Raw genomic sequence first — 25,608 nt, 5'->3', positions numbered from 1 at the left:
GTGCTGTACAGGATCCACGCATGTATCTGAACACCAGGCATCTTCTGAAAGACAAAAAAATATGCTTGTTTGGAAAATGTCTATTATGCAATTATGAGGCTGAGGCACAAAGGATACAGATTTAGCTAAACTGGGATAGAAAAACTAGTGGAAACTTTTTTGGCCAGAAACTCAAAGTGGCTATCTTGCTTCTAAAACAAACTCAGGGATGACTTATCAAACACTAATAGCATTATGAGGAAATACTTTAATCTAAAAAGATAAAGCTTTGCAAAGACATTGTGTGGTGAGCTTCCTATAGCTGATTAGTCTAATCACTCAGCAGGTTTGGCTTATTAAATTAATAAATTGAAAATTAATTATTTAGCCATTACAGTAAAGGTGGGAAAATCAGCCTTTACATTCCCAGATCAAAGTGTGAATCGTCTCATATGAAATTTTCTTTTTCTTCAAAGAAGAAATTTGTTTTTCTTGTATGGGAAGTATTTTTTTAAAAAGCGAGATAGCATGAAAAATTGGCAATGCATAAGATTAGTTTTATGAGGCTATTTTTTAAGCTTTTATTTTCACTCTCATTGTTCTGTACATAAGGGAGATTAGTGATCTGCTTCTCTCCAGCTAAAATAATTGGAGTGATCAAAATATTTTCATCTTTGTAATTTTTCAAAAAGGGAGAAAATGTTAGATTTGATGATGCGTTACACAGACCAATTGTAGGCTTTTTCCATTTTGATAATTTATACATCCTTTGATGTAAAAGATGTCAATTGAAAGCAAATATTTAAGAAAAATAATAGCATCTGTCAAATATAGGTTCCTGCAAATGTACTTGCTTTGCTGCTGGAGCTCAGTGATCTCTGTCTGTCTCCATATTTATGTGATTCTAAAAGCTCAGCTACTATAATTTTTCAGCTAAATTGCATGCATGTTTTAGGCATATGATAAAGCTATCCTTTGAATCCACACTTCACATGGATATCTAGCAATTTAATGCAATTTAATTAATACTGCAAATTATGGTTTGCTTGAAACAGGTTTGCCATGCAAATAGTCCCTTTGCAGCGCAGTAAGACTGTCAGAAGAAGGCAGGATTGGCTTCAATGTAATTTTTAAAGAATCAGTTATTTGTGTTATGTCAGTCATACAGTAGTCACTCAAGATCTTTTCCTTCGCTGAAACGCTTCTATCCAAACTCTTTGGGAAAGTGGCAGATGGGACTGCGGTTAACCTTAATCTTCCAGCCATAGCCAGAAGTTATTGGTGACATCGTTCAGTAACCTCTGATGAATTGTTCTTTTCCTTTCTTTCCAGTGAATTATTCAGTGCTTCATCTCTGTTTAAAGTCTTCTCTTTCTTTTGATCACAGGCAATGGACTGGGAATCCGAGTTGTAGGTGGGAAAGAAATTCCTGGAAGCAGTGGGGAAACTGGAGCTTACATTGCCAAGATCTTGCCTGGGGGCAACGCAGAGCAGACAGGGAAGCTGATAGAAGGTAAGATAAATGCATTATCAAAAAATGGAACCACAGGAGCATTGGGAGTTCGGTAGAATTATATATCATAAATATGTTCTCTTGCACAGCAGGTGTAATCTTGTACAAGGAGTGAGGGGCATCTGAGAGCCCCTCTAAACCTCCATCAGTCTTAAAGCAGAAAAGGACTGATAGAAGGTCATTATGTGACTTCTATAGCCAAAGAGAATTGCCATGATGAGCAGTATTATGGCATGTCTTCAGTAATATGTGCCAGCGTGCTGTCTGCACTGGGAGTAAGACAATGTGGCTAGAGTCCAACTGTATGTCATGGACGTGTATCATCAACGTATATCATGGACGTGCTATTTTGAAGATCTTTAACCTGGCTTGATCATCTAGGTATCTATGTTTGGGATTACTTTTCTTAGTTGCACAGGTCAAATAGATCACAGATCCAGTTCTCTCTCAGTTACATGCACTAATTTTTTTTTGAAATTCCCTAAAGTCAGACTTGACTGAATTTATCTGACCTAACTTTAGTTTTCCAGTTTAAGATAGTCATCCAACCTGCCTCAACAGGCAACAGAGAAAAAGAAGCATCTACAGAAGGGCAATTATTTTATCTACCATAGAACTCTGTTTCAAGAACTGGGAGTGTCTTCCTCATTTAATTGACTTTAAGAAGACTGCATGAGACTACACATCATCCTTTAGGCAACTAAAGCTAGGTCAAATGAATTCAACTTATTATCATTAAATTTTCTAGGATTATTACAAATGTGATAATTCTGTCTAATAACAATTTATTTCTATCCATGATCACATAAATGGTCCCTTCTCTGTATAACTATTTTCTAGTTCCTTTTTTCATATGAATATCTGTAGGCACCTGAAATGTCAGTTTATCCATGGACAAAAATATAATACATTTGTTTCTAGTTCATTCAACTAATTATTTTTATTTCTTTAATAAAGGCAGATATCCAGGAAAAAAAATAACAAAAGAAAGAAGATAAGCAGGAAGAATAGTTCTGCCAGGCAGACTTCAATTCACATAAGTTTTCTGAATAGTAAACATACAACAAAAGTCATGATTAAATCAAAAGTACTTTGCAGATAGAAAAGCTGAGTAAATTGATTAAAGAATGTATTCACAAAGAATAATTTAAATATGTTGTGGGTATTACAAAACAGTGTCACCTGCATTAATCCTGCTGCTTTTTACATCCTTGGTGGTTTCTTTGCCAATATTTTAATGATATACATAAAAAAGGTGCACATACACTGGTGTCAATGAAATGATGTATCAACAAAAGTATCTTCCTTTTTGCCCTATAGAGATGATTCTGCCATTCATATTTAGTAGGTAGTATCTTACTCATCAAATGATAGAATAGTGTTATTTATTGCACACGAATGATGAAAGAATTGACCTTAATTTGGTGTGTTTTGAAGCGAGTATTTGTTTTGGCTCCCTCCATACAAAAGAGTAGGCCTTTCATAACTGTGCTAGATCATGCATGCGTTGTTTTAGTACCGAGCAGGTAAAGAGGAGAATGTGGTTATTCAACATTTCCTCGAGACTGGACGTTTCAAGAAAGAAGATGAGCAGTTACTCCTTGGAATTATCTCCGGTCTTTTTGTTTCTCTTGTCAGGAACTTCTGTGGAAATTGAGGTTTAAAGAAGTTTTTCATTCACCTTATAGGTATATTTTAGCAGTGGTCAAGAACATCTTGGATTTACAATAGCTACAGGAGAAGTTCAGACACGGCAGTTTGCTTTTCTGTCTGTTCACATAATGTATTTTGAAGGTTTATTCATATTTTATAGAGAGACAGACAGTAAAATATTTATTCCTTTGTTTCATTCTCCCATCATATGATCAGTCATGTTTCGGATCTGACCTTTATAAAAGTATCTTAGACTTGAGTATGTTGGCATAAATCAACTCCATCAAAATCACTATACTTCATCTGTTGAATTTGTCCACATAATGTCCCAGAACATGTTTTACTATTGATGTGTTAAATGTTCTGTCAGAGAGAAAAAATGCTTTCTGCAGAATGTACCATTACTATAGCATACAAGGCAAACACTTCCCCTTACTGTCATTTAGCTTTTAAATCTTGCCTTTATATCTAGTTTACTTTTTATGTTATTTTAGATGGCTATCATAGATCAACAAAGAATATTTGACTACTTCAGTGTTAGTTTTGTTTGTTTATTTTAGTGGAAGTATGGCTGATGCACATTTAACCTCTACCCTTCGGAAGTGCTAAAGGCCATTGAGGTCTTCAATCATTCTCATATTGATCTGTGTAAATCCAGCCAAACTGCTAATGTTACCAATATTGCTGATGTTGTTCTGTCTGAAAATAAAGGCTAGCCTTCATTTCTTTTTCAAGTTATTTGCTGTCTCTCACATCACATACAGAAAACTTTATATGTCATTACCTGTAAATGACAATTACATATTAGTAATTTGTATAGTAATCATGAGTCACTTTTTCTGCTGAAATGCTGTGTGACTTTAAGTTAGCGTATATACCTAGTCATCAAGTAAACGTATACTAATGTCATTACAAGCTAATATCTTGACTCATTAGCCTTTCTAAGAACATGATTCACTGTGAAAAATCCCATCAACTTAATTAATTCCTCTAATTCTAAAAACAGAAAACACTGGGTCAGGTCTGAAAATCCTATCAATAGCATAAGGAAAAGGAACAAGGATAGATTTACTGTGGTTATGAAGGAAGCTAAAGTCCTACCTGCTCTCTGCATGACTGCATCTATGAAGAAATGACACACTTTAAAATATAGATAGCATTCCTTTCCTTAGGGAATAGCAATCCATAAAATTTTAGCCTCTTTAAATAGCTTTGGAGGAGTCTTAGTGCTGAAAAGTTTATTTATAGTTCTTACTGGCAAGTACCAGTCTTCTTGGTTCTCTCACCTTGAAATGCTCTCATGTCAAAAATATCTCTGATTAATCACTCATTGGCATTACAAAAACTGGAGGTGGAAGACTCATTCCACTGAGCTCATCAAGTGTAGGGACTGTGTCAATTTGATAGATGTGTCTGTGCTCCCTTTCATGTTGACAGAAACAGTTCAGTTATATTCCACCTGGTAAATCTACTGGGTGAATGGCATTTCTGCCAGCTTTTTTCAGAAACAGAAGAACCTGGAGTTGTCACGGAGGCTCACACAGTCAAATTAAACAGGTGGTAAACTCAACGAAATTTATTCTTCATTCAAAATTGTTTAGAACTCCAACGAAATTAGTAAATCACAGGTTCAATGATGTAAGGGGAAATTAATACTACACAACCGACTTAAGAATTCTTAAGCTTTACAAATGATAACCCAAAATGCGTATATCACTGATCTAAAAGATGAAGGCTCTCAACTTGCAGGAGTTACCTTAGGTGGCATCCCGACCCAAGGGGAGAGTCCCCGACTGTAGACCCGCTGCTCCAAGGAGGACCGACTCAATTTGCCCCCCGGCGAGGCTCCGTTTATACCCTAGTCGAATGTGATCTGTGGATGTCGAATAAGATCATGTTAGTCCTCACTGGCCGAGGGCCAACACTTCCTTATTCCTGGACCGAAGTGTGTGCCTGGCAGTCGTATCCCGACTCCACCATGCGGGCAGGGCAGCTCGACCCCCAAACTGTGGCTTCTAGTTTTTTTTCTCTTTTCACTGGCCGAGAAGTTTCGCTCTCAATCAGGGCAGGGGTACCTGCCACAAGAGTAAAGAGCAGAAATAAAATATTAATGTGTGTTACCAACTGTTACAAACTTGCTGGATGCCCTCAGCATTCGAGTTTTCTTATTGGGCCATTTCAACAGGCTGACTGGAGAGCCTGGGAACTGGTGAACCATGGGTGTCTCTCTTCGTTCCAAGTTTTCAATCAGCCAGGCATACTGTGTTGCAATGCTTAAGCCAGCTGACATTCACCAAGATGAAGAGATTCGTTGACTTTCCAGTCTCCTGGCAATTCTGGGGAACTTGCATGGTCTAAAAGCTAATGGTGAACTTGATTTGTGTGATCTCACTGCCTTTGCTGAAACTCCACTCAACAGCAACCATGACACTGATCAGATTTTTGTTAACTTGTCTGAGGCTTTATGAGTGCACGTTTATTTTTAATATGTATGCCTCATTTAAATAATATCTTCCCAAACTTAAAAATAGGAAAATCATGTATAGTGAAGACAAAACCTCTTATTATTAAAAATACTGAAATAACACTCCCAGTTTCTATTTTATAGCAAATATAACAATGTAACATTTCTAGCATAACATGGAAGGATGCCACCTACCTTATGAGTCACAGACCTTCACTGTAGAATTTTAGTATATAAACAATTTGTGCTAGCAGAGACATGCTATTCAATTCAATTCAGTTGAATTTTGCCTTTATAATTTAATAAAAATATTCATCATACAGGGGTATTTTAAGCTTCCCCACACTGAAACTGGTCCGATAATATTATAAGAAAAACTACCTGATGTACATACACACAGTGAAAGATACTGCCACCCTGCTAAAGCTGTTAAGTAGGTCAGAGAAGAGAAAATGCGCTGCCATTTGAGAGTTCTGTGGTAGTTAATGGTGCTCTGCCCCTCAGTCCAATCCTTAGGTATTTGTTTTGATCTAGATTAATAACTGCTCCCCTTAGGATGCAAGAAACATTGCTCCTCAAAACACCATGAAGGTCCTCTAAGAAGAGCCACCTGCAGCCTGATGGCAGGTCCAAGAGTAGGGAAAAGCACATCCAATGTCCCCAGTGTCAAAGTCTGAAGATTGATGATGAGTTCTTAAATGTCCTCAGTACCTTTCAGACTTAGATTCAACTGCTAAGATGCAGATGATCAGTTTTCCAAATTGGTTGGTTGCCTTTAATTGTTCTGGAAGTTCCCCAGGCCACATGGCCAGTTCCCCTCAGGAGAGTATTTTGAAGGAGTGGATCTTTATTGGGAATGTCAGAGCTCTCTTTCTTCTCTAGAAAACTGTGCAACCTCAGAACTTTAAGATGCCTTCAGGAAATAAAACTGAAGTCTCCTTATTCTTCTTATCCCTATTTATTCACGCTTCTTTTCCTTCTTCTATAGAAAGTCTTACATATTCTTATATATTCAAGTATCACAGTTTCCTTTTGTAAGAAGACCTTTAGTGCACAGCTCACTCTCTCTCTCATGCCCTAATATGAGGCCAAATAAACATTAGAATCATTCCTCAGATTGAAACTAAGAGCCTTCCCTTGGACTGTCATGGGATGGCACAGCTTATTATCTCTTGAAGCCATAGACCTTGGCCACGGTGTCAAAGAGAACACTTCCTCACATATATTAAGCCACTATGGGGAGAAACATGTTCACTGCTTGCCACCATACAGCTTTCCACACCAGGACTGACATATGAGATGAACAGGGTGTACCAAAACATCATGCTGTGACTGGCAAAAGAGGGCTGCATCTAGACCAGTGGGAAGTGTTTTCCACCCAGAACAGAATATTATAGGAGAAAGGAGCAAAGAGCTATTTGGATTGCCTCCATGGACTTCAGAGAGCAGTCAAGCTCCCCACCTTCAGTTCTCTGAAGAAGGAGGCATACCGAGGAAGCCCTGTCAGAAGTCTGCCTTAACCAGAATACTCTACAGCTCTCACCCATGGTGTGGACTTTGGCTTCTGACCTAGACCACTTCAAGCATCCCGTAGCCTTAGGCTTCACAATAGAAGAACGGATACTGAGAGATTTCTTTGAAGGCACAGAAGAAAAAGCCAGGGCTCACTGGGACCCTCATCTATATGGGTCCAAGTGTCATTACCACAGCCCTTCATTATTTCCAGGACAGGCAGTTAATCAAAAATAAAACTGTGGTAAAGGTATAAGGAGGTATATATGATGGTAAAGAGGGAAGCTGCTATGTTGGGTGGAAATCTACTACAAAAACCCAAGAATCAGTTGACGACCCAGAAATGTGACCGAAATATGAGAGACTTAGAAATATGAGCACCCTATGTAGCAACTTTGAGTCTAGGGAAGCCTTCAGGTGGAAGCTGAAACAAAACCAACAGGTTCATGGTGCGTGAGCAATCTCTCATGCACAATGAAGTCTGCATTAACTGGAGAAAAATATCTTGAGTATTTATACTACCTACAATCCTTTCTCTGAGGAGGATGTAAATAAGGCTAATGAGCAGACTAGAGAGGAGATGGCCAATGTGGGGAGACGATTAACTACACTTTGGCTAGTATAAGTAAGATGAATCTGGGTATAAACAATGTTGGATAGAGGCTGTTGGAATATTAGCATCACTGTTTAATCTGCAAAGTATTTCCTGGGTTCTGGGCAATAACATCTTTGAATACAAGCAGCTTTCTTACTCCTCCAGGTAAAAGTGCCAACTAGCCAGCTTCCAGAATCTGTTTCACCTCAGCCGTGCCCCAGCGATGTTCCCTTCATGTGTTTTCAGATCATAAGTTTTCAATCATACCTTTTCAAGTTTTTAAGTCCTTGTCATCTTAAAGCATATTATTTACTGGCATTGGAAACACATGATTTATTTTAAGTCCTCTCATAAGAACAGTGGGACATGCAACTGGATTATTGACCAGTCCATGAAAGGTTTATAAAGAAAGTGTTAAGAACAATTTTCCTGCAGCTTGCTTGAAGCATTTTTGGGCTAGTTTGGATAGCACCAAGTGCTGAATAACAAGACCAGACCCAGTTTCAGAAGGTCTTTTGCAAAGGCAATAGCATGTGTAATGGCTGTCCATCTCATCAAAACTATCTCTTGTCATATCATAGACATGCTTTGGATGTTGCTTGGAAAACGCAATGTGGCTGGAATGCTCATGGGCACCTAAATAGTTGGAAAACCAGAACAGAAGCAGTAAGTCACTATCCTTCTCCCTACTCCTCTTGCCACACTTCCCTCTTATCCCTGAGTTATAGATGGGCTTAAGTGTAACACTGACTGATCTTGGTCATCGATCGGTGGGAAGTGCAATAGGCACCAGATCTTCCTGAGTTTTAAAAGACTGTAGTGAGTGCTGCTTGCTGCTTAGCCAGCTAAAATTAGAAACATTGATCAGGGCATCACAGTGAAAAGAGATTTTCCAGTCCCCATGAAGCTAGGGATGGTGAAGAGCCAGCATCCCTTCTTGAGTCCCTCTGAGTCTCCCACTTCTGGCAGAAAGTAGATAGCATGATGAAGCTGGAAAATGATGAAAAGAAATTAAAAGGAACACAAGAAGGAAAGGAAAAATTCTCAAAAAACTTAGGATCAGGTCTTAAATTAACAGAAACAGTCTTCCTGTCCTGCACTTCCATTTTGCAGTTAGACTGCTTTAATTTATTACTGCATTGGAGAAAACAAAGAATTAACTTTACCCTGTTCTCTGAGCATTAGTCTTAGTGATTTATTGTGCTGTCCATGCTTATTCTGTGGGGTTGGAAGAGAAGAGAGCTTACTCTCAACATATCCCCCGGGCTATAGGCTCAGGTTTATCTGTCCCAGCAGAAACTGACTTTATCAAAGGAAGTGTGCACAAAATAACAGGCAATGCCATAGTTCGGTTGAAAGCTTTGCCCTAAAGCTCTTTAGAAAGGACGTAATCTAAACAAACCCCTAAATGCCCCCATCAGCTGTAAATCTTCACTTGCGTAGTTGTGCTCCTCTCATCCATGTATTTTGTTCTGCCTTGTACTTCTTTCAAATAAGTAATAATTAACAAATGTGCAGCACTGTTCTTGCTAAGTGTGGCAGTGGGCATTCAGCATATAAGAAAATGCCTTTTAAATATTTAGAAATATTTTTTTTTAAAGGGAAAGTCTATTCTAAAAATTAAGTTAGTAGAAAGGACACCCCAACAAAGTGTATCACTTACATGTTACAATTAACCTTATATCTGTTCGAATGAAGAAAGGAAGGAAGAGAGCTTTGTCACACTGGTTTAGCCATTTCATAAGCAATCCCACTGACGGTGGTCTCAATTCCGTTCTTAATATGGTAGGAGCTGTGCTGTACTGAGAGTTTAGTTTGGCCATTTGCTGAGACATGAGAAGGAAATCAGAATCACCAGAAGGAATGAGAATTGTTTCAGCACCTGTGTGGGGCTTACAGAAGGAAATGGGAGAAGAAAGACTTGCAGTATGAACGTTTGACATAGAAATCTGTGAGAGCTGGTTACTGTAACACTATCCACAACTTTATTTACTAAATCTGTTTTGTGGCAGTTGAAACACACTTAGAAAATAATACTTTTCCCTGCTTCACAATATAGGGCATCTAGTTTATGGAGATTTAGTTTAATCTTATGGCTGCAGAATGATACAACTGGGATTTTGCAAGGATACTTGATTAGAAAACTTCTTGCATACCTGAAATATCTGTTTCAGTGAGATAAAGCAGGTAATATGAGTTTGTAATGTTTCTGCCTAGCACTGTAATTGCTCTATCTTTAGTTTCCCTGCAATAAAAATCAACACTGAAAATAGCTATTAGAGAGTAACTTGGACCTAGGAAGTAGTTGAGCAGCTGTATAGACTGACCTCTCACGATCTTTTTATGTAATCTAAAGCAGAAGATAAGAGAAAACTTATGGAGCACTTATAAATTTTTTTAAAGCTATGAGAAAGAAGCATTAAATTGATACATACTAGGACCAGTAAAGATCTGGCCTTTTGTATAACACAAGTTACAGATTTTTCACTCCTGCATTTAGCCTTGTTACGTGCCACATAGACTAGTATAGATTGCACCTTCTTTATGATCAAGAACTCTGAAAATACCTTGAACAACTTATTATTGCTGAAAATCAATTTTGCTGGAAAAGCCCTGTCATACAAATAGCACCAGGAAATTGGATTCTTAATAACAGATAAATAATTTCTTCAAAATATATCTTTAGGGAGTTTCTGTTTAGTCTTAAACAGGTAACTCTAATTTGTAGAGACAAGCAAAATAACCTGGATGCTTCAAGCAGGGAGTAGATGCAAACACAGTCACTAGATGTTCCAGAGGTAATGAAGTGGAGAACAATCACAAAGGCCAGGCTAAAAGCATTCATCAGATGTTTATAACACAAATTGTGGAGGATGACTGGTAAAAATGTTATTGGTGTTATAACTAGCTTTCAATATCATTCCACTAAGATCATATTAGAAACCACTACTAGCTATTGTAAAGTACTTATGTGAGCTATACAATTAGCAATTATCAGACGCACTGCTTTTGACAGCTGTTGTTATTCAGGACCTTGATGGATAGTTCCTGTTAGGAAGAATATCCAGGTACTTCTTGGAAAGAGTCCTCCTTGCTTCCAGAGAATGTGCCTGAAGCCCTGTTTTCTCTGAGCACAGCAGAAACAGCCGTAGGCAGCGTTGTCATCAGGCTGCCCACAAAGCTTTCTTCTCGGCTCCCCCTGGGACCATACAGCGCTTTGCTGTCCTCTGGGATCATACACATCATGGGTGCTTTGATTCTCTGCCTCTGACATTGACAGATATCACCCATCCATGTGGTCCTAGTCTTGCCCTCTTACTCTTCTTGGATAGTTCTTGCTATATTCTGACACTGTGAGTACTATTAAGGTTCATTTGTCTCCACAAAAGAGTTTAATTCCTTCTTTCATTATTTTTAATATGATCTGTCCATTCTTACGTCAGACACATGGTTGCAGGCCAGACATTGACTATATTACAGTATGACACTGTATTAAAATCCAATTGGTGCGTATTTGTAAGCAGATGCAGTTGTATTTCCTATTTGTGTATTCCCAGTACACGCTGGCAGAGGTGACAAGGGGGAGGCTGTGACTTTTCTGATTTGGCCAATGCTGGAGAGAAGAATACAGAGTGCAGAGCCAGCTCTGTGGGCACAGAGTTGAATCTCAGCTATAGCGACAGTTTTAGTTACTGGGCCCAAGACGTTCTGGGATAAAGCTACAGCTCTGGTCAAACAAAGGCAGTCTGTCTGGCATTGTAAGAGGTAGACTAGGAATACGTTCTCTAGATCATGTTATACCTGATGCACAGGCAAAAAGCAGGGGACACATAGAAACTGTGCGTGCCCCTCTGCATAGCAACTACTGGCTGTGGGTGCTAAAAAGAAGTTGAATTTCAACTTAGAGCATCAAAAAAATGTGCCTGTATTGCTCTGTTTCTTGTCTTCTGTTTTCAAGGACAGGCTTCTGTGTAGCAGATTTAGAAAGAAACCAGGCACATGTAAATCCTTTGGTACCTAAACTGAGGCCAATTTGTCTTACCAGTGGAAGTCATCAAAAGCACCCTCCAGTCTCCATTGACTGTATAGGGAACGTAGGTATTTGTTTTAAGTGAACCAGCTCACTGACCATCTAAAATTTAGATGCTAAGTGCATACATTAGGCATGCTGGAGCACATCTCATAAAGCAAAACCAAGAATTTTTTTGTTTGTTGTTTTTAAGGAACAATATATATTTGGGCTCACATACATAGGCATTCCAAGACAAAAAATCTTATTACAGCATGAAAAAGTCTTTTTTCATAACCACTGAACTGAGTTTGATAGTGACTTCCCAGTGAACTGAGAAGCTAAAAAAAACATAATTCTGTTTCCTATTGTGCAGATTATTGTGGGCTTAAACCAGCAGACTAACAGTTTGATGTGATTTTAGTGTGAAAACAATCCAGTGAAATCAAAGTGAGGGTCATCTTAAAGTAGAGGTTAAATATAGCTATGTGCTTATGGACAATTTCCCCTGCTCTTGGATTCCAAAAAGCGCATTAAAACATTTTGCATCTACACGTAGCAATTTTAACCTTCAATCCCGTTCCTGAAATCTGGATCTCCAGGAACATTAGGCCAGCCTTGCCACTCCACGGAGTGCTGTATTAATGTAAAACGTAGCAAAGATTCAAGGCCCAAGTTGAATTGTCCCCACTCAGGGTTTGTTCTGCTGCAAGTCAGGTAAACAAATAGCCACTGTCACTGAATATCTCGGAGGCAGTGTGTTAGCTGTTTGCAAGACACACTTCCCAGAAGTAAAGATGCTTACAAACAGCACATTTTCCTGCCAGTGAAACTGGGTACTGCAGCAAGCAGACTTTCTTTAACCGCTGTTATTTCAAAGTCTTTTCTAGATAGCTGTATGCACATTTGATTCTTCCAAGACTATAAGGAACGTTATTAACAATTATTAACAATTTACTGTGAAGAAAGAAGGACTACTGAAAGTGCGTTGTCTCAGAGTAGAACATTATCTGTCTTTTAGATGGACTTTGCTCATGGTAATGTGTAAGGCTTGGACACAAATTTGGAATGCTTGGTCACAGAGCTTCACTTCAGTGTTTCTAAAAGTGACATGGTCACATAGATAAAGCCTGTGTTTTCTATAAGTATCAGGTAACACACAGAGAGGAAATAGAGAAAACCAAGATATTTCCTAAATTACTTAAATTAAATCAACCAATCTCTGGAGGTACTTAGGGGAAAAAAAAAATTGTGTAATCAAGTTATTCCAGAATTTTCCAAGGTTTTCTAAACAACTTCTGAAGCATCTGGTATCAACTGTTTTCAGAGGAGATGTTGAACTGGGCTGTACTGTGCTCTGATCTAATCTGATCTGACAGTGATTTTCTTATTCAATTGAAACGGTAAAGAAAGTTGAAGAACAAAAAATAATTTTCTGCAATCAGTTTTGCAATATAGTACATTGCAAAACAGGAATATTATGTAAATTAATACAGAAAATGTTTTGGAAGTCAGCTTAAAGAAAGAAAAATGCTGTGAGCACTCTCAAAAAACTACATAAAGACTTTATTTCAAATTTCTTGAAGCATGTTCTATTCCAAAACCTAATTAGATCATCCATAAGGTATGGCTGGGAAAATCATGTATGGGAATCTTCAGGTTTCTTTGAGACAAAAGGAGCAGGTGATTATATCATTTGACAGAAAACAGAGCAAAATGTTGATTAAAAATGATTACTCTTTATCCAGATTTATCATTTTGACTACGGTACATATTTGAGGCTTACCATGTAAAATTAGATAGTTACAACTTCATGTTTCCATATGAAAAGGCTGATAAAAAGCCACTTAAAGTATACTTGTAATGTAATAATACAACTTAAAATGTAACTGAAATTGAAGATACTGAATTGCAAATCATCTAAATTATTAGTGACTAAAGCTTGAAATCATTTCATCAAGCAGAAATTGAGTATCAAATCTTATTTTTGTTCCACATTCCAACAAAACAAAAACCTTTTGAAAAAACCTATTAAATAATCAAAATGTATCTCTGAATTTCATTTAAACCTTGGGGCAAGTAACAGACCTTTTCCAACTTTGAACTGCTTCTAATTAAAAAAATATTTGTTGCCTGAAATATTGCCTGAAGGTATGCTGTGCTTTTTTCCTGTACAGATCCTGACGTTTGAGCCAGAACTCATTGAAATCTGTATTGTTTCTCCTTGTTTGTAATGGGAGTGCCTCAAATCCAAAATGAATTTAAAACTGTTTGATATCGCTCTAAATACAGCAGCAAGCAGAATTCTATTAAGATCTTTGGGGTTTATGGTCCATTTGAAAACTTCTGAAATTACCTTATAGGTACATTACTATGTTCTAGGTAACTTTCCAAACTGTTTTGGTTAGGAACTTAAATCTTATCATTTCTGGAAAAATGGAATTAGCCTTGATTTGGATGGTTGTGGGGGAAGAGTACTAACTGATTACAAAATACAAGGCTTTGCAGACAATTACATTTAACTCAGTAAGATAGTAATAATCTTATAGTAATAGCTATTTGCTTTGGATATTGGAGATCAGATTTCACGAACGATACATGGTAGAATGAGCGTTTTTAGGTCAGCATGTACTGACATTTCCTTTTCTTGGGTGTAACAGCTGAAGCAAACTAGAATATAAAATGTAAAAAACCTGAAGCCAAAGAGATTTCAGACTGCCGATCTTGGTGTCTGGCAGACGTGGGCAGATAGCAACTAAGTTCTCCAGGGTCTGAGCTCTGCTTATGTCTCTGAAAGGATGCAGTGTATGTGAGGTGGTTCACACTGCATTTGAAACATGGAGATTTTAAGAATATTTCCAAGTCATCACATATATGGTGTAGCTGATCCTGACTGCTTTTATGTGAAAACGTCGTGGTTCGGTACCTGCCAAGGGACTAGGAAACCTTGATTCTGGGCCTTTCCCAACACATTTGATGTTCAGTTGCTCAGATACTTCTGCTTCTAAGGAGACCTGTGTTTGAAATGGAGCTGCTTACTACTAAATTCCATCAAAAATGGGCAGTTGGGACCATTTTATTTTGGATTGGATCTTTCTTTCTGTTTTGCAGCTGGTCTGTCTTCCAAACGATAAACCCTAAGCTATTATTTAGTGTGATAGTTCAGGCACTTTCTGGGAAAGTTCTACTTTTTTGTCTTGATTTTTATTGCATTGAAAAGGATTTTTAAAGCAACAATTTTCAATTATAATTAGTCCCATCTTTGTTTATGCATAATTTTGCAACTGCTATTGTAAGGCCAGATCCCCACAGGCATGTACTGGTCAGTTCAACCTGAGACATAAAATTACAATACCTAGACCCTCAGTTGTACATTTTCCAGTAAAGGAACACCCTCTTTAAATATGTGTGACGATGAGTGCAAATGATCAGTTAAATGCCTCAAGAGCAGGGAATGGGAAAGAAAGATGAAATCTGGATCATTACATTACACTAGTGGTCTTTATGAACAATTTAGAAATAATGCAATATGTAGAATACCATTCCAGTCTTAATAAAATACATATATAATAAATAAATAAAAACAAATAATACAAATAAAATAGTAAAATGTTGAATTGTTCTTCACTGACTGTCAGCTTGCCTTTAACCAGTGTGTTGCACTCCTGTGAGAAGGCTTCCTCTTGTGCTCAGTATTTAATGTGTGGATACAGAAGAACATTCTGTAGCCAGGTCACGGGCAAATACTGTGAAAGCCTTTGGATCCCCATTTAAAAACCTTAGTGCAGAATTTAGCATCCACTATTGATTATTCATGACACAATATTAAGTTCAACACTTTCTAACCATTTTTAAATACTTTTCTCCATGGTATTTAGCATGAAAGGATAGCTTGTGTATTTTGAAAGTCTAAAAGCTAACGTAGTCTTCATTAAAAGTATGATCATACCACCAGATTCAAACACATTCAAATAATGTTAAGGCCCAAATTCTTGCATATTTCCCAGTATGTCTGTGTTAAATTTCCTGCAATTTATTCCCTTGCTTTCAGTTGTCATGACAGATAGTACAGGTACAGTAAATTATGTGCTGGGTAAAAACATAAGCAAGTTACACATCTCCTATTCTTTCCAAGGGATGCCATAACATCCTTACCTTCCCTAAATATGCATCTTGCATGAAAAACAAACAAAACATTGCCAATTGACATGTCTTAGCTGAATTTTAGTTGATCTGAACTATATTGCCATTGCAGGCTAAGATTAATAATTCTCCTGAAACAGGATGCCATATAATGTAGGAATCGCTTAAGACTGAACAGGGGAACAGATACATTAAAATGTTCAGTGAAAGGATAACCTAGATAAAACAGTGAGTTGTTATTTTCCATGCTGATTTTGGCCGTGGCTTTCACAGAGGCACAACATCCCTTCATGATTTATAGCTATAAAGAATGTTATAATGTCATTCCCAGTAAGTAGCAGGTAGTCCCCTAAATCTGATAGTGGCAAAAATTTATACTGTGAAGTCTGGTTTTATGTTGTTCAATTGTAAAATTTCCTGTCTTTTTTTTTCTATGGATACTGGTGAGGGGTTTTTTTAACGTTCATATACTTTTATTTTGGCTGCCATCTTTCACAACACCGATTACATGAAAATTAATTGCTCATTATTCTCTTCTCTATACATTATTAACGTAACAAATGGCAACACGAGAGATGTACCACACATAGGATACACACTAAGTGTTCACAGTGAGAAGGTTTGGGTGTCAGTTATGTTAAACAAAAGAAATGGTCTGAAAACAATTCTTTGTATGCTAGGGCATCCACAGGACTAATTTGGAGGGCTCTGTACAGGGTAACTAGGTGGAAGTGTATTATCTATATATTTAAATTTGATATGGGGCAAATATTGAAAGTATATTACACTTCAATATATATTTAGGTTTTATAAAAATGAGAGAATATCCATTAAGAGTTTAGGAAGCTTAACACTTTAATAAGACTTTATTAAAACTTTATTGTGAAGCAAAAATTCATGAATTTTGAGCAAGTCCAGAAGTGACTACCGTGACATTGGCATCTCTCATTAAGTATTGCCATGTGACGTACAATTAAAGCAAGAGCTGTGATTTTGCAGCCTTTGCTCTTGGACATACACTTCTATTTAGTGATTTTCTTCTTCAACAGCTCAAGTCAATCCTCTTCATAAGTTCTTATCTGCTGTTTTCCTAGGAATGTATGTTGCAAAGTGCCAAGGAAAAGTCAGAGGTGCTGAGCAGTTTCTCCCCCAACTGACATGAATAGGAATTGCAGAAGTTTAGCACAGTTACTTTTTCTTGCTTGATGATATCATTGTACTTTTTTTCCTGGCGTTATTGCCCATCTTCCTGTTATGCCCCAAACCACCTAGTTATGAAACAGTAGCTTTCTTAAAAATTATTTCCAATGATGCTGTAAAACACTCCAGTCATTATAGGACCGTGATGCTCATTCCAGCTGATTTTTCTTTAAATTTTGGATCTTACATTGACTTTCACAAAAGGGATTGTTCATTAGTGTATGGCTATGTGACGAACATTTGCAAATTAAGAAGTAGCTTATTCATATGTTTATAACATGTTAATCCTTCTTCTCTTTGGATGTGGGCACTATCAGTCCAAAACAAAACGTATGGAATGACTGTACACTTTCATTTAGGTCTTGAACTGGATTTGAACAGTTTGAGTAATAATAAGATCTCACATGAAAAACATGTGAAAAAAGTGTCTCCCTTCTGATATTAAGGAAATACAGAGAAAATACTTTACATTTTTGGTGATGAAGTTTGCTAATAATGTACAAAGATACAGAGTAATAGGTCTGCAGCTCTATGTCTAATTCTGAATGCCAAGAAGACATATATTAATAATTTGATTTAATAATAATGTTCTTTGATCTAAAATGAGCTTTATCCACCTACGTATGTAATGTTATGCATATACCTATAAGTTGTGACTGTAAGGGACCTTTCCCTGGGGACTCACTGCTGCCAAACCAAAAGGACATGCTAATAACTGAGAAGTATTAAGTCTTAAAAAGTCCATAAGGCCTTAAAGATGATACAGGTAATTTGTCTGATGAGAAAGAACCGTACGATCATCCAGCAGTAGTGCTTGTACTATAGTTGTTCCTTAGTCTGTGAAAGCGTAAAGGATTTTCTGTGGGTTTTTTTTTTTCTTTTGATAAAGTTATTCCTAAAAGGCCAGCAGGGATAGAGCAGAGAGCCAGAGATGTACACCTGCAAAAAGAAACTGGCAATTAAAGACACAGGGAGTAGGTTTGGATTCTTCTTACTTGCTCATGTGCTACCTTTCTGCTCCCTTCCCATCCCAAACCAGCTCAGGTCAGGAGGAAACATGTCTGGAATATCCTTCAAAGATACCCAGACAAGCAGGGTTGGTTTTGGTACTGCACACAGGCCTTGTTGTTCTATGAGGGTTCCGTTTTCAGAAGCACTGTGGGGTCTCAGGCAGTCCCTGTTTCTGAGCACTTCTCATCGGAGCCGGGAGAAGACTCCTAACAACCGCTATTTGGTACAAGAGCACCAAGGTTGCCTTAGCCCAGGCCTATGAGCTTATACACCGCTCATGTGCAGACAGACCAGATTACAAATGCACAGTAAATACGGGACAGTCCTATGTTGGAGGGTAAGGCTGCATGTTAGCTACATTAGGGCAGGCACAAGGTAAAAAAGAGCAGACAGGAGGTAAAGAGGACATTAGGATGATCTGGTTAGTGCTAGAGCAAAGGATTTCTAGAACTGTGAGGAAAGCAATGTGGTGAAAAGCAGACTCCCATGTACATTGTTCATGTTCATCGTACATGTTCATCGTTAGAATCTATTTGCATGGGAAAGATGAGTACCATTTACCTGCCCAAGTGCAATGACAGTGCCATTTAGCGATGCAGACCAGTCACCTCAATGAATAGAATGTTTGATTATTTCTTAGTTACTAGATAATGTGCTGAACAGAACCCCATGAAATTAACCTTTAAGATGACACAGTAAAAGGAAATGAGTCATTCCAGGCGATGTTCATCATTGTGTGAGCACCGAGCTTGCTAAATTAGTTCTGTCGTAGTGTGGGTGAAGTGGAATCAATCCATATCATTCATACATTTGCTGCTCATACAGTTTTGGGACTGCTAAATAGAAATAAGCATTGAGTTATGTCTAAATAAAGCAAAGGTTTGTATCACGTTTACTGATACTTTCCAAATGGGTCTGAAGTGACTCATTAGAGAGACCTGAGAGTTCCTGAGATGTGTGTGAAAGAAAGGATAAAAGGAAGCAAAATTCTAGGCAAGGACTTTCATGACTGGTGCTAATGGGGAAGTAGAAACAGTTTTAGTCTTAGACAATACTAAAGAAAGAAAAGACAATCTTTCATCTTCTTATTCACAGACCACTGTACTATTCTTAGAAGTATCAGCCTATCCCAGTGATAGTAATAGCTCTGCAATTTGCACAGTGGAAGCTGACTGATTAGTTGAAAAATAGGGGCTTTCTTCTGATTGAGTAGCTGTAGAGAACATGAGACAAGAAAAACACTTCCCACTGTTTAGGAAAGAGTGAAGATCCAAAGAAGGAACTGAAAATATTTTCAAGTGCCACAGTGACCCTTGCTGAGTATGATGCAGACAGACTGGAAGATATGATAAAAAGAAGCTTTACACCAGACGAGTGATTAGCTAAACATGGGCTGAAGCACACACTTCCCTATCTACATGAACACCCGTCAGTGTTGCGTGCTGACGGGCTGCAATGCCATCTCAGAGGTTCTGTCTCTGAATGGAGACTAGCTGGGAGAGCACCTGACAGCTACGAGCAGATAAACGCTTCTCTCTGTTGCCTACAGTTTCCATACATATGGAAAAATTTGGTGCCACCTAATGGACAACCCCCCGCATCCTGAGCTTCGAATGTGTTAAACTCTATACAGGAATGCTTTTGCAAGGAATCTATAAAGGCCTGTTACCTATATTTGTTACTGCTTCACACTAAGAATTTCTAATCCAGTATGCTTAATCATATATCTTGGGATGTAATATGCATTGTTTAGAGGCGAAGACTTACCAAGCCCCACAGGTGATACAAGGATTTCTGTGTTTGCTGGCTTTAAATTTATGAACAGGGGTCATCACACAGCTTCCTCGATTTCAGCAACATAACAACACATGAAAGTAAATTATTGCACCTGAGTGCTCTGATGTGTTTACAGGTGAAATTTAACTAGCTATTTTGTCAAAGTGAGATAGATTATTGTAGACCATCCTTAAACAAGTTTACTGCTATAGCTCCATGGACATAGCTATCTCTCCTAGTAGAAATCGTGACTACATTAGCAAAAAGGAGTTGGACTACACCACCACCAATAAAATGACTGTCATAATGAACAATACTGCAAACAATTCTTATTCCTGCAAAAGCTGTAAGTGATGACCTGATTGTATGTCATGTACTTCAGAAAGCAAAACAGGTAAAAAAACATGACAGTATCTCTATTTGATCAGACGAACCATCTAGCATGTCCCAGAAACAGTAAATTAAACATATATATCTGTGATATATGTATAGATGTACGTATGTATGTGTCTGTATGATTATATATGTTTGTACACACGCACACATACACATATATAGTCATATATGTAGTCATATGGTCATATATATGACTATTACATAGACTATATGACTCAGGAACTCCCTAGGCAAGTGTACAGCATGGTGTCTTCTACTTAGTAATCCATGGGGAATTCTTCCTGCATGCTGTTGTCTAGTCTACCTTAGACTTCAAGCATAATGGCCTTCCACAGAGTAACTATATGTTGTATGACACAATATCTCATTTTGCTTGTTTGAGCCTGTCCTCCTGGTAGCATCGTCCATAGCTAGAACATGAGCATTAGTGTTAGAATTGCCGTTTGGACATCATGCCCAGTTCTCAACTGTCACTGAATTCAGTGGAAGAACAAGTAAAATTGTGCTCAATTTGATGAATTTCAATTTGAAAAGCACATTGCTTTGAAGAGGTGCATATGTGAATGAAACCAGGTTTCCATCTGCAGTTTGCATTTATAGGTCTTCAGAATGCATTATGGGTTCAGTTCTTTTCGTTTGCCTGTGAAGAGAGAGAGATACAGTGTGATTAGGAGTGGTCCTGCAGACCTCCAGGCAATTGGCAAAGAAGAAATACAACTGACAATTATATTTCTATTGCCTCTGAGCCTTTGGAATGAACTGGGAAAAGTGACTGGGCTTTTTATTATTTTCTTTAAAATTTGTTGTATACATTCAAGACAGTATTTATTATCATCTGTAAAAAATAATCAAATTAGGTGAATCTGGTTCATTACTTTTAGAGAAAATAATTATTAGTTTTGGTGAAGATAAAGAAATGCCTTTGAAATGATGCTGAGTTGACAGGCAATTTAGCAATTCCTTGGATACTTGTTACCCAAGGAGAATTGCTCAAACTCTTTCATCTCTAAAGCATACAATATCATTTGTGCTTTACTCTTTTATTGTATTCAGTATGTTTGTGGGATTTATAGTTTCAGCTGGCATTTTTTACTGCTTGCATATATTTTTACCTTATTTACACCTATTGTTACATAACTGATTCACAATATTTCACAGATGTAATTGCTCAGTATTGAGGGGAGGGTGCTTTTGCTTAAATTTTCTCTAGAAGAAGGAAAATATGTAAATTTTATTCAGTTAAATACAACACCTATTTTTCCTCTTTTTGCCTGGGAAAGAATATTTAGTGGTTTGATGTAAAGAAGCAGAGGTGATTGTTTTACCCTCTTACATTGTTTGACACTAGTAATTTTAATACATCAGTCCTGGGGAAAAGATTTTGACCTGTACAATAGCCCTGGTGAAATGAAAGCAGTCTTAAAAGATTAAATAGTGAAATGATCAAACTTCTTTGTCCTTGTTGACCCATAATACACATTTGAGCTTGAGTCTACAGAGTTGAAATGTCAATTTAACACTTATATTTGGCAGTTTGAAAATAATGCTTGATATCTTACTTGGAGCATGTTTTTGAAGGAGAATAGGCCATTGCAATACCCAAGGAAGCTAAAGCGAGGATGCAGTGCTGAGAATTCAGTAATGGTTTGGTGTTTAAATGTGGTTTTGATGCGTAATTAAGACACACAAGTTTTAAGAAATAGAGGCAGAGGTTGTTGTAGGGCTAGCGTGCAGTTGCTAAGTTGAGACTATGAGAGCATCAAAATAGACAGGCTTATTACTGTTGTTGCTACAGGGCCAGAGATTGCCTGTATCGGCAGAAATTATTGACTGCTGCGCAGCAGCAGAAACAGCAGGACAAGTGCTTGCACCGCACCGTTGGTATGCAGCACTCAGGCTGGGGACGCATCCTTCCAGCACCTTCCCTGCCCCTACCTAGCCACAGTTTCATCAAGCCCAACTCCTCATCCTTTGACCCAAGAAGTCTTAAATCAGAGCTCATAGGCTGTATTATTCCCTATGAGTTTTGATGTACCATTGCTTCAGCAGAAAAGCTCCAAAGTGCCTTCAGGAGACTTGAAAATGAGCCCTCAAACTACCAGCCCTGTTCTCCTTTTGCTTAGCAAGCAGGGCCTTCTGTGGCTGTTGTCATCCTTGGGGTAACAGCGACTGCTCCCCTGGGGAAACTGCTTTCCCTGGAGGGGCATGAACAATATTTCTAGAACTATAGTTATCAGTAAGGGAATGAGGTATCATACACTTGTTTTGTTTGTCTTCCTGATGTTTACATGCTGAATTCAGTATGTTAATGGTAATCATAAGAAACATGCAAGTATACAGGAACTGGCTGGTAAGAGATCATTTGGTTTAATGTAGATAATGAGAAGAAATAGAAGCTGCTGCTAATCAGTACACATGCCAAAGCTAGCTTGAATTTGCCCTTATCTTCAAGGATTTAAATAAATAAATAAATAAATACATTGGATTGCTAAAGCCAGCAGGCAATGAATGTAATGTGATCGGTTGTTCTGACTGGTTTATCCTTAATTGCCCTCTACTTGTTACATGCGAGACCACGAATGCCTGCCCGCAGGGGACCTGGATACGGAGTTTTGTTTGATACCAAAGGAGAGCAGAGTCCTTGCCCTGCCCTGTTCTCACGCTCGCTAGCTCCTGGCCCAGCACCACGTTCAGGAGGTCCCACCTTCCCTTCCAGTACCTGCTACCTGGGATGGTCAGGTAGGATGTCGTGTTTGCTCCTGCTGTGCCACTGCTCACAGGTGCCCATCTCAGGCATCCCCTGCCATGGTCCCTGGGTGGCCCCTGGCACTCATCTCGATCCATCTCCTGGATCTCCAGGGTCTTCCCCACTTCCCACATCTCTCCTCCAGCCAGGATCTTCACCACCTTCTTTCCAGACCCCCTTCTCTGTTCCAAGGCCACTTCTTTTTGGGACCCCTCCTTTTAAGCACCTCCTCTTCTTTCTGGACTCACTGGCCCCCTGGTTTCCTCAATCAAAACTGTCTACATGCAGAAGCACATCACGTGATCAGTCTGCTAACTGGCGGTTCTGTCTCATTTCTCATTATTAACTGGAGGACTCAGGAAGGGTCACTTTCTTTTAGTCCAGGTGTTATCACCAGATCATACTGGTTGCAGTTAGCAAGTAGCCCCTTCTGCCTGAGAGTTCAAAAGTTCAATTTCAAACATTCATACACACACACACATGCACCCAATTATCTGCCTTCTGCTAGGATTCACAATTTAAGTTATTTTTGCCTATGATAATACTAAGTAGTTTTCTAGTTGTATTAAAACCAATAAAAAAGAACCACACATTTATCATATAAGTTCCCTCCAAGAACCTGCAGCTGTAACAGATTTACTATTGAAATTATTATTGCAACTCTGCTGTGACGAAGGAACTCATGCACATGTCAAAAAGCATTCCTTATGTCTCTTGGGGATAATGTAAACCCAACTTTTGAATCAGAATTTGACGTCAATAGAAAGTATGGAACAGACAAACAGGAACATACTTGTGTTACTATTTTATTACTTTGCTCCTTTCCTGTAGCTTCTCTCCTACCCTATCTGGCATAGAGTTGATTAGTTCTTGGTCTTTACAGATTTTTTCTATTTTTGCGTGGATGCTGTTTCTCATATCAAATTCTTAAGCTATGACTTGAGTTCCAAAAGCTTAATATAATATAATATAATATAATATAATATAATATAATAAAAAAGCCTATTATAGTATAACAGTTACAGTAAAAGCAGTAGGGCCTGTTTTTGACACCTTATGTGAGTATTCCTGTAGGTTGATTAGGTATGTAGCTGCCAGATAATCACCATCACATCTTGAATGTACAATATAGCTTCAGTAATTGTGCATTCAAATTTCTTTTAGAGAACCCTACAGAGAATGACATAACCGTGGGCCTAATCCTGCATTATTTATTTACAAGGCTATTTCTTTCTTCATGCACGAATTCAACATTTATTACAATGGACCTATTTGTGAGAATAATGCTACTTCCTTGATCAAGTACTGCAGATCAAATTTGTATACAGAGATTTTAATAAAAAAACTTTGTGTGACAGTTACAAGTATGTTGGAGGTGTGTAAGCGTCAGGAGAATTACATTCTAAGGTAGTGAGAAGAGTTTTCATTATTTAAAATGATTTAATTTAAATTATTTAATTTAAAATTATTTAATTATTAGGGTTTTTTTTAAAGGCAATTTTAGTTGCATATCACGGACAGTTCTCATCGAGATGCATGGCGGTAGTTACTGAGGCTCACTTCCCTTTCTCTGATTCATGTTGCAGATTTGCAAGTGTGGTTTAACCCTGGTAGGCAGCTAAGCCCCACGCAGCCGCTCGCTCACTCCCCTGCAGTGAGACGGGGGAGAGATGGCTCTCTCTCAGCCAAAACCAGTACAGCAAGTTGAACTGTACTCTTAAATATGACCATGCACAAGTTTCCATCCCTATTTGATTAGATCTCTCTGACTCTACTCATAAAATCTACTCATAAATCACATTTAAACCTGCCAGATTTTTCTGATTTGTAGTTCCTAGCTCAAGTTGTGCCAAGACAATGAGTAGTGCTTGAGCTCCCAGGAGAGGCTACTTTGGGAACTGGAAATACTGCTCCGGGCAGCCTTAGCACCATATGAGTGAGCCCAGTTGCTTTGAACCCAGCAGTGAAATTGGACTACCGTTAATGTCACTCAGCAGATGTTCCTAAAAACGGGGTTTGTGCCTAATTTTATCACTGAACTTGGAAGAACAAATATTTATTGAAAACAGAAATCCTGAAGTTTTTCAACTTTACTGTTAAAATGCCAGTCATTTCTAACTGGTAACTTTTAATATCTCTCATTTGTCTAGCAGATATGTAACCTGTACTTCTTAAAGTTGAATAATCCTAACATTTTCACTAAAATCCTTTATGGATGAGTTATAGGGATATGAAAGTTTAAGAGTTAATACTCAGTTAATATCAGTTGATACTTCACAAGTACTATCTCCTACGAGTCTATTAATGTCAGCAAGATTTCTGATGCACAAACACACTTAGCTTTACTAATAGTACTTGTGGCTTGCAAATCTCAAAGTTACTGTACAATACCATTATCTTTCCACCATGCCTTTTTAACACATAAAGAAACTGAGGCACAAAGAGGCTAATTGGCTTGCCTGTGGCGGTCACCTGGCTAGCTGTAGCAGAAGCAGAACTACAACTCAGTGTCTGATGATGCCCCATTAATCCCCTTCCCTTGAGGTACGCTATCTTTCAGTTCATAGCTGATTCTCATTCTTCTCATTGTTGATAAGGTACAGCTGCCAGT

At 38.1% G+C, this 25,608-nt stretch overlaps 1 protein-coding gene across 1 annotated transcript in view; it reads left to right on the top strand.

Moving 5' to 3' along the window:
- The window catches only part of PCLO (piccolo presynaptic cytomatrix protein), a 378,058-nt gene that overhangs the window by 254,057 nt on the left and 98,393 nt on the right, over positions 1-25,608 (top strand). The window contains 1 exon segment of the mRNA XM_050905865.1: positions 1,367-1,492. Within this exon segment, the coding sequence (XP_050761822.1) occupies positions 1,367-1,492 (126 nt within the window).

The sequence above is a fragment of the Gymnogyps californianus genome, chromosome 1 (assembly GCF_018139145.2).
Source record: "Gymnogyps californianus isolate 813 chromosome 1, ASM1813914v2, whole genome shotgun sequence".
NCBI classification, from domain to species: domain Eukaryota; kingdom Metazoa; phylum Chordata; class Aves; order Accipitriformes; family Cathartidae; genus Gymnogyps; species Gymnogyps californianus.
The sequence above is the reverse complement of the archived record's forward strand: the minus strand, read 5'-3'. Positions and strand labels throughout refer to the sequence as shown.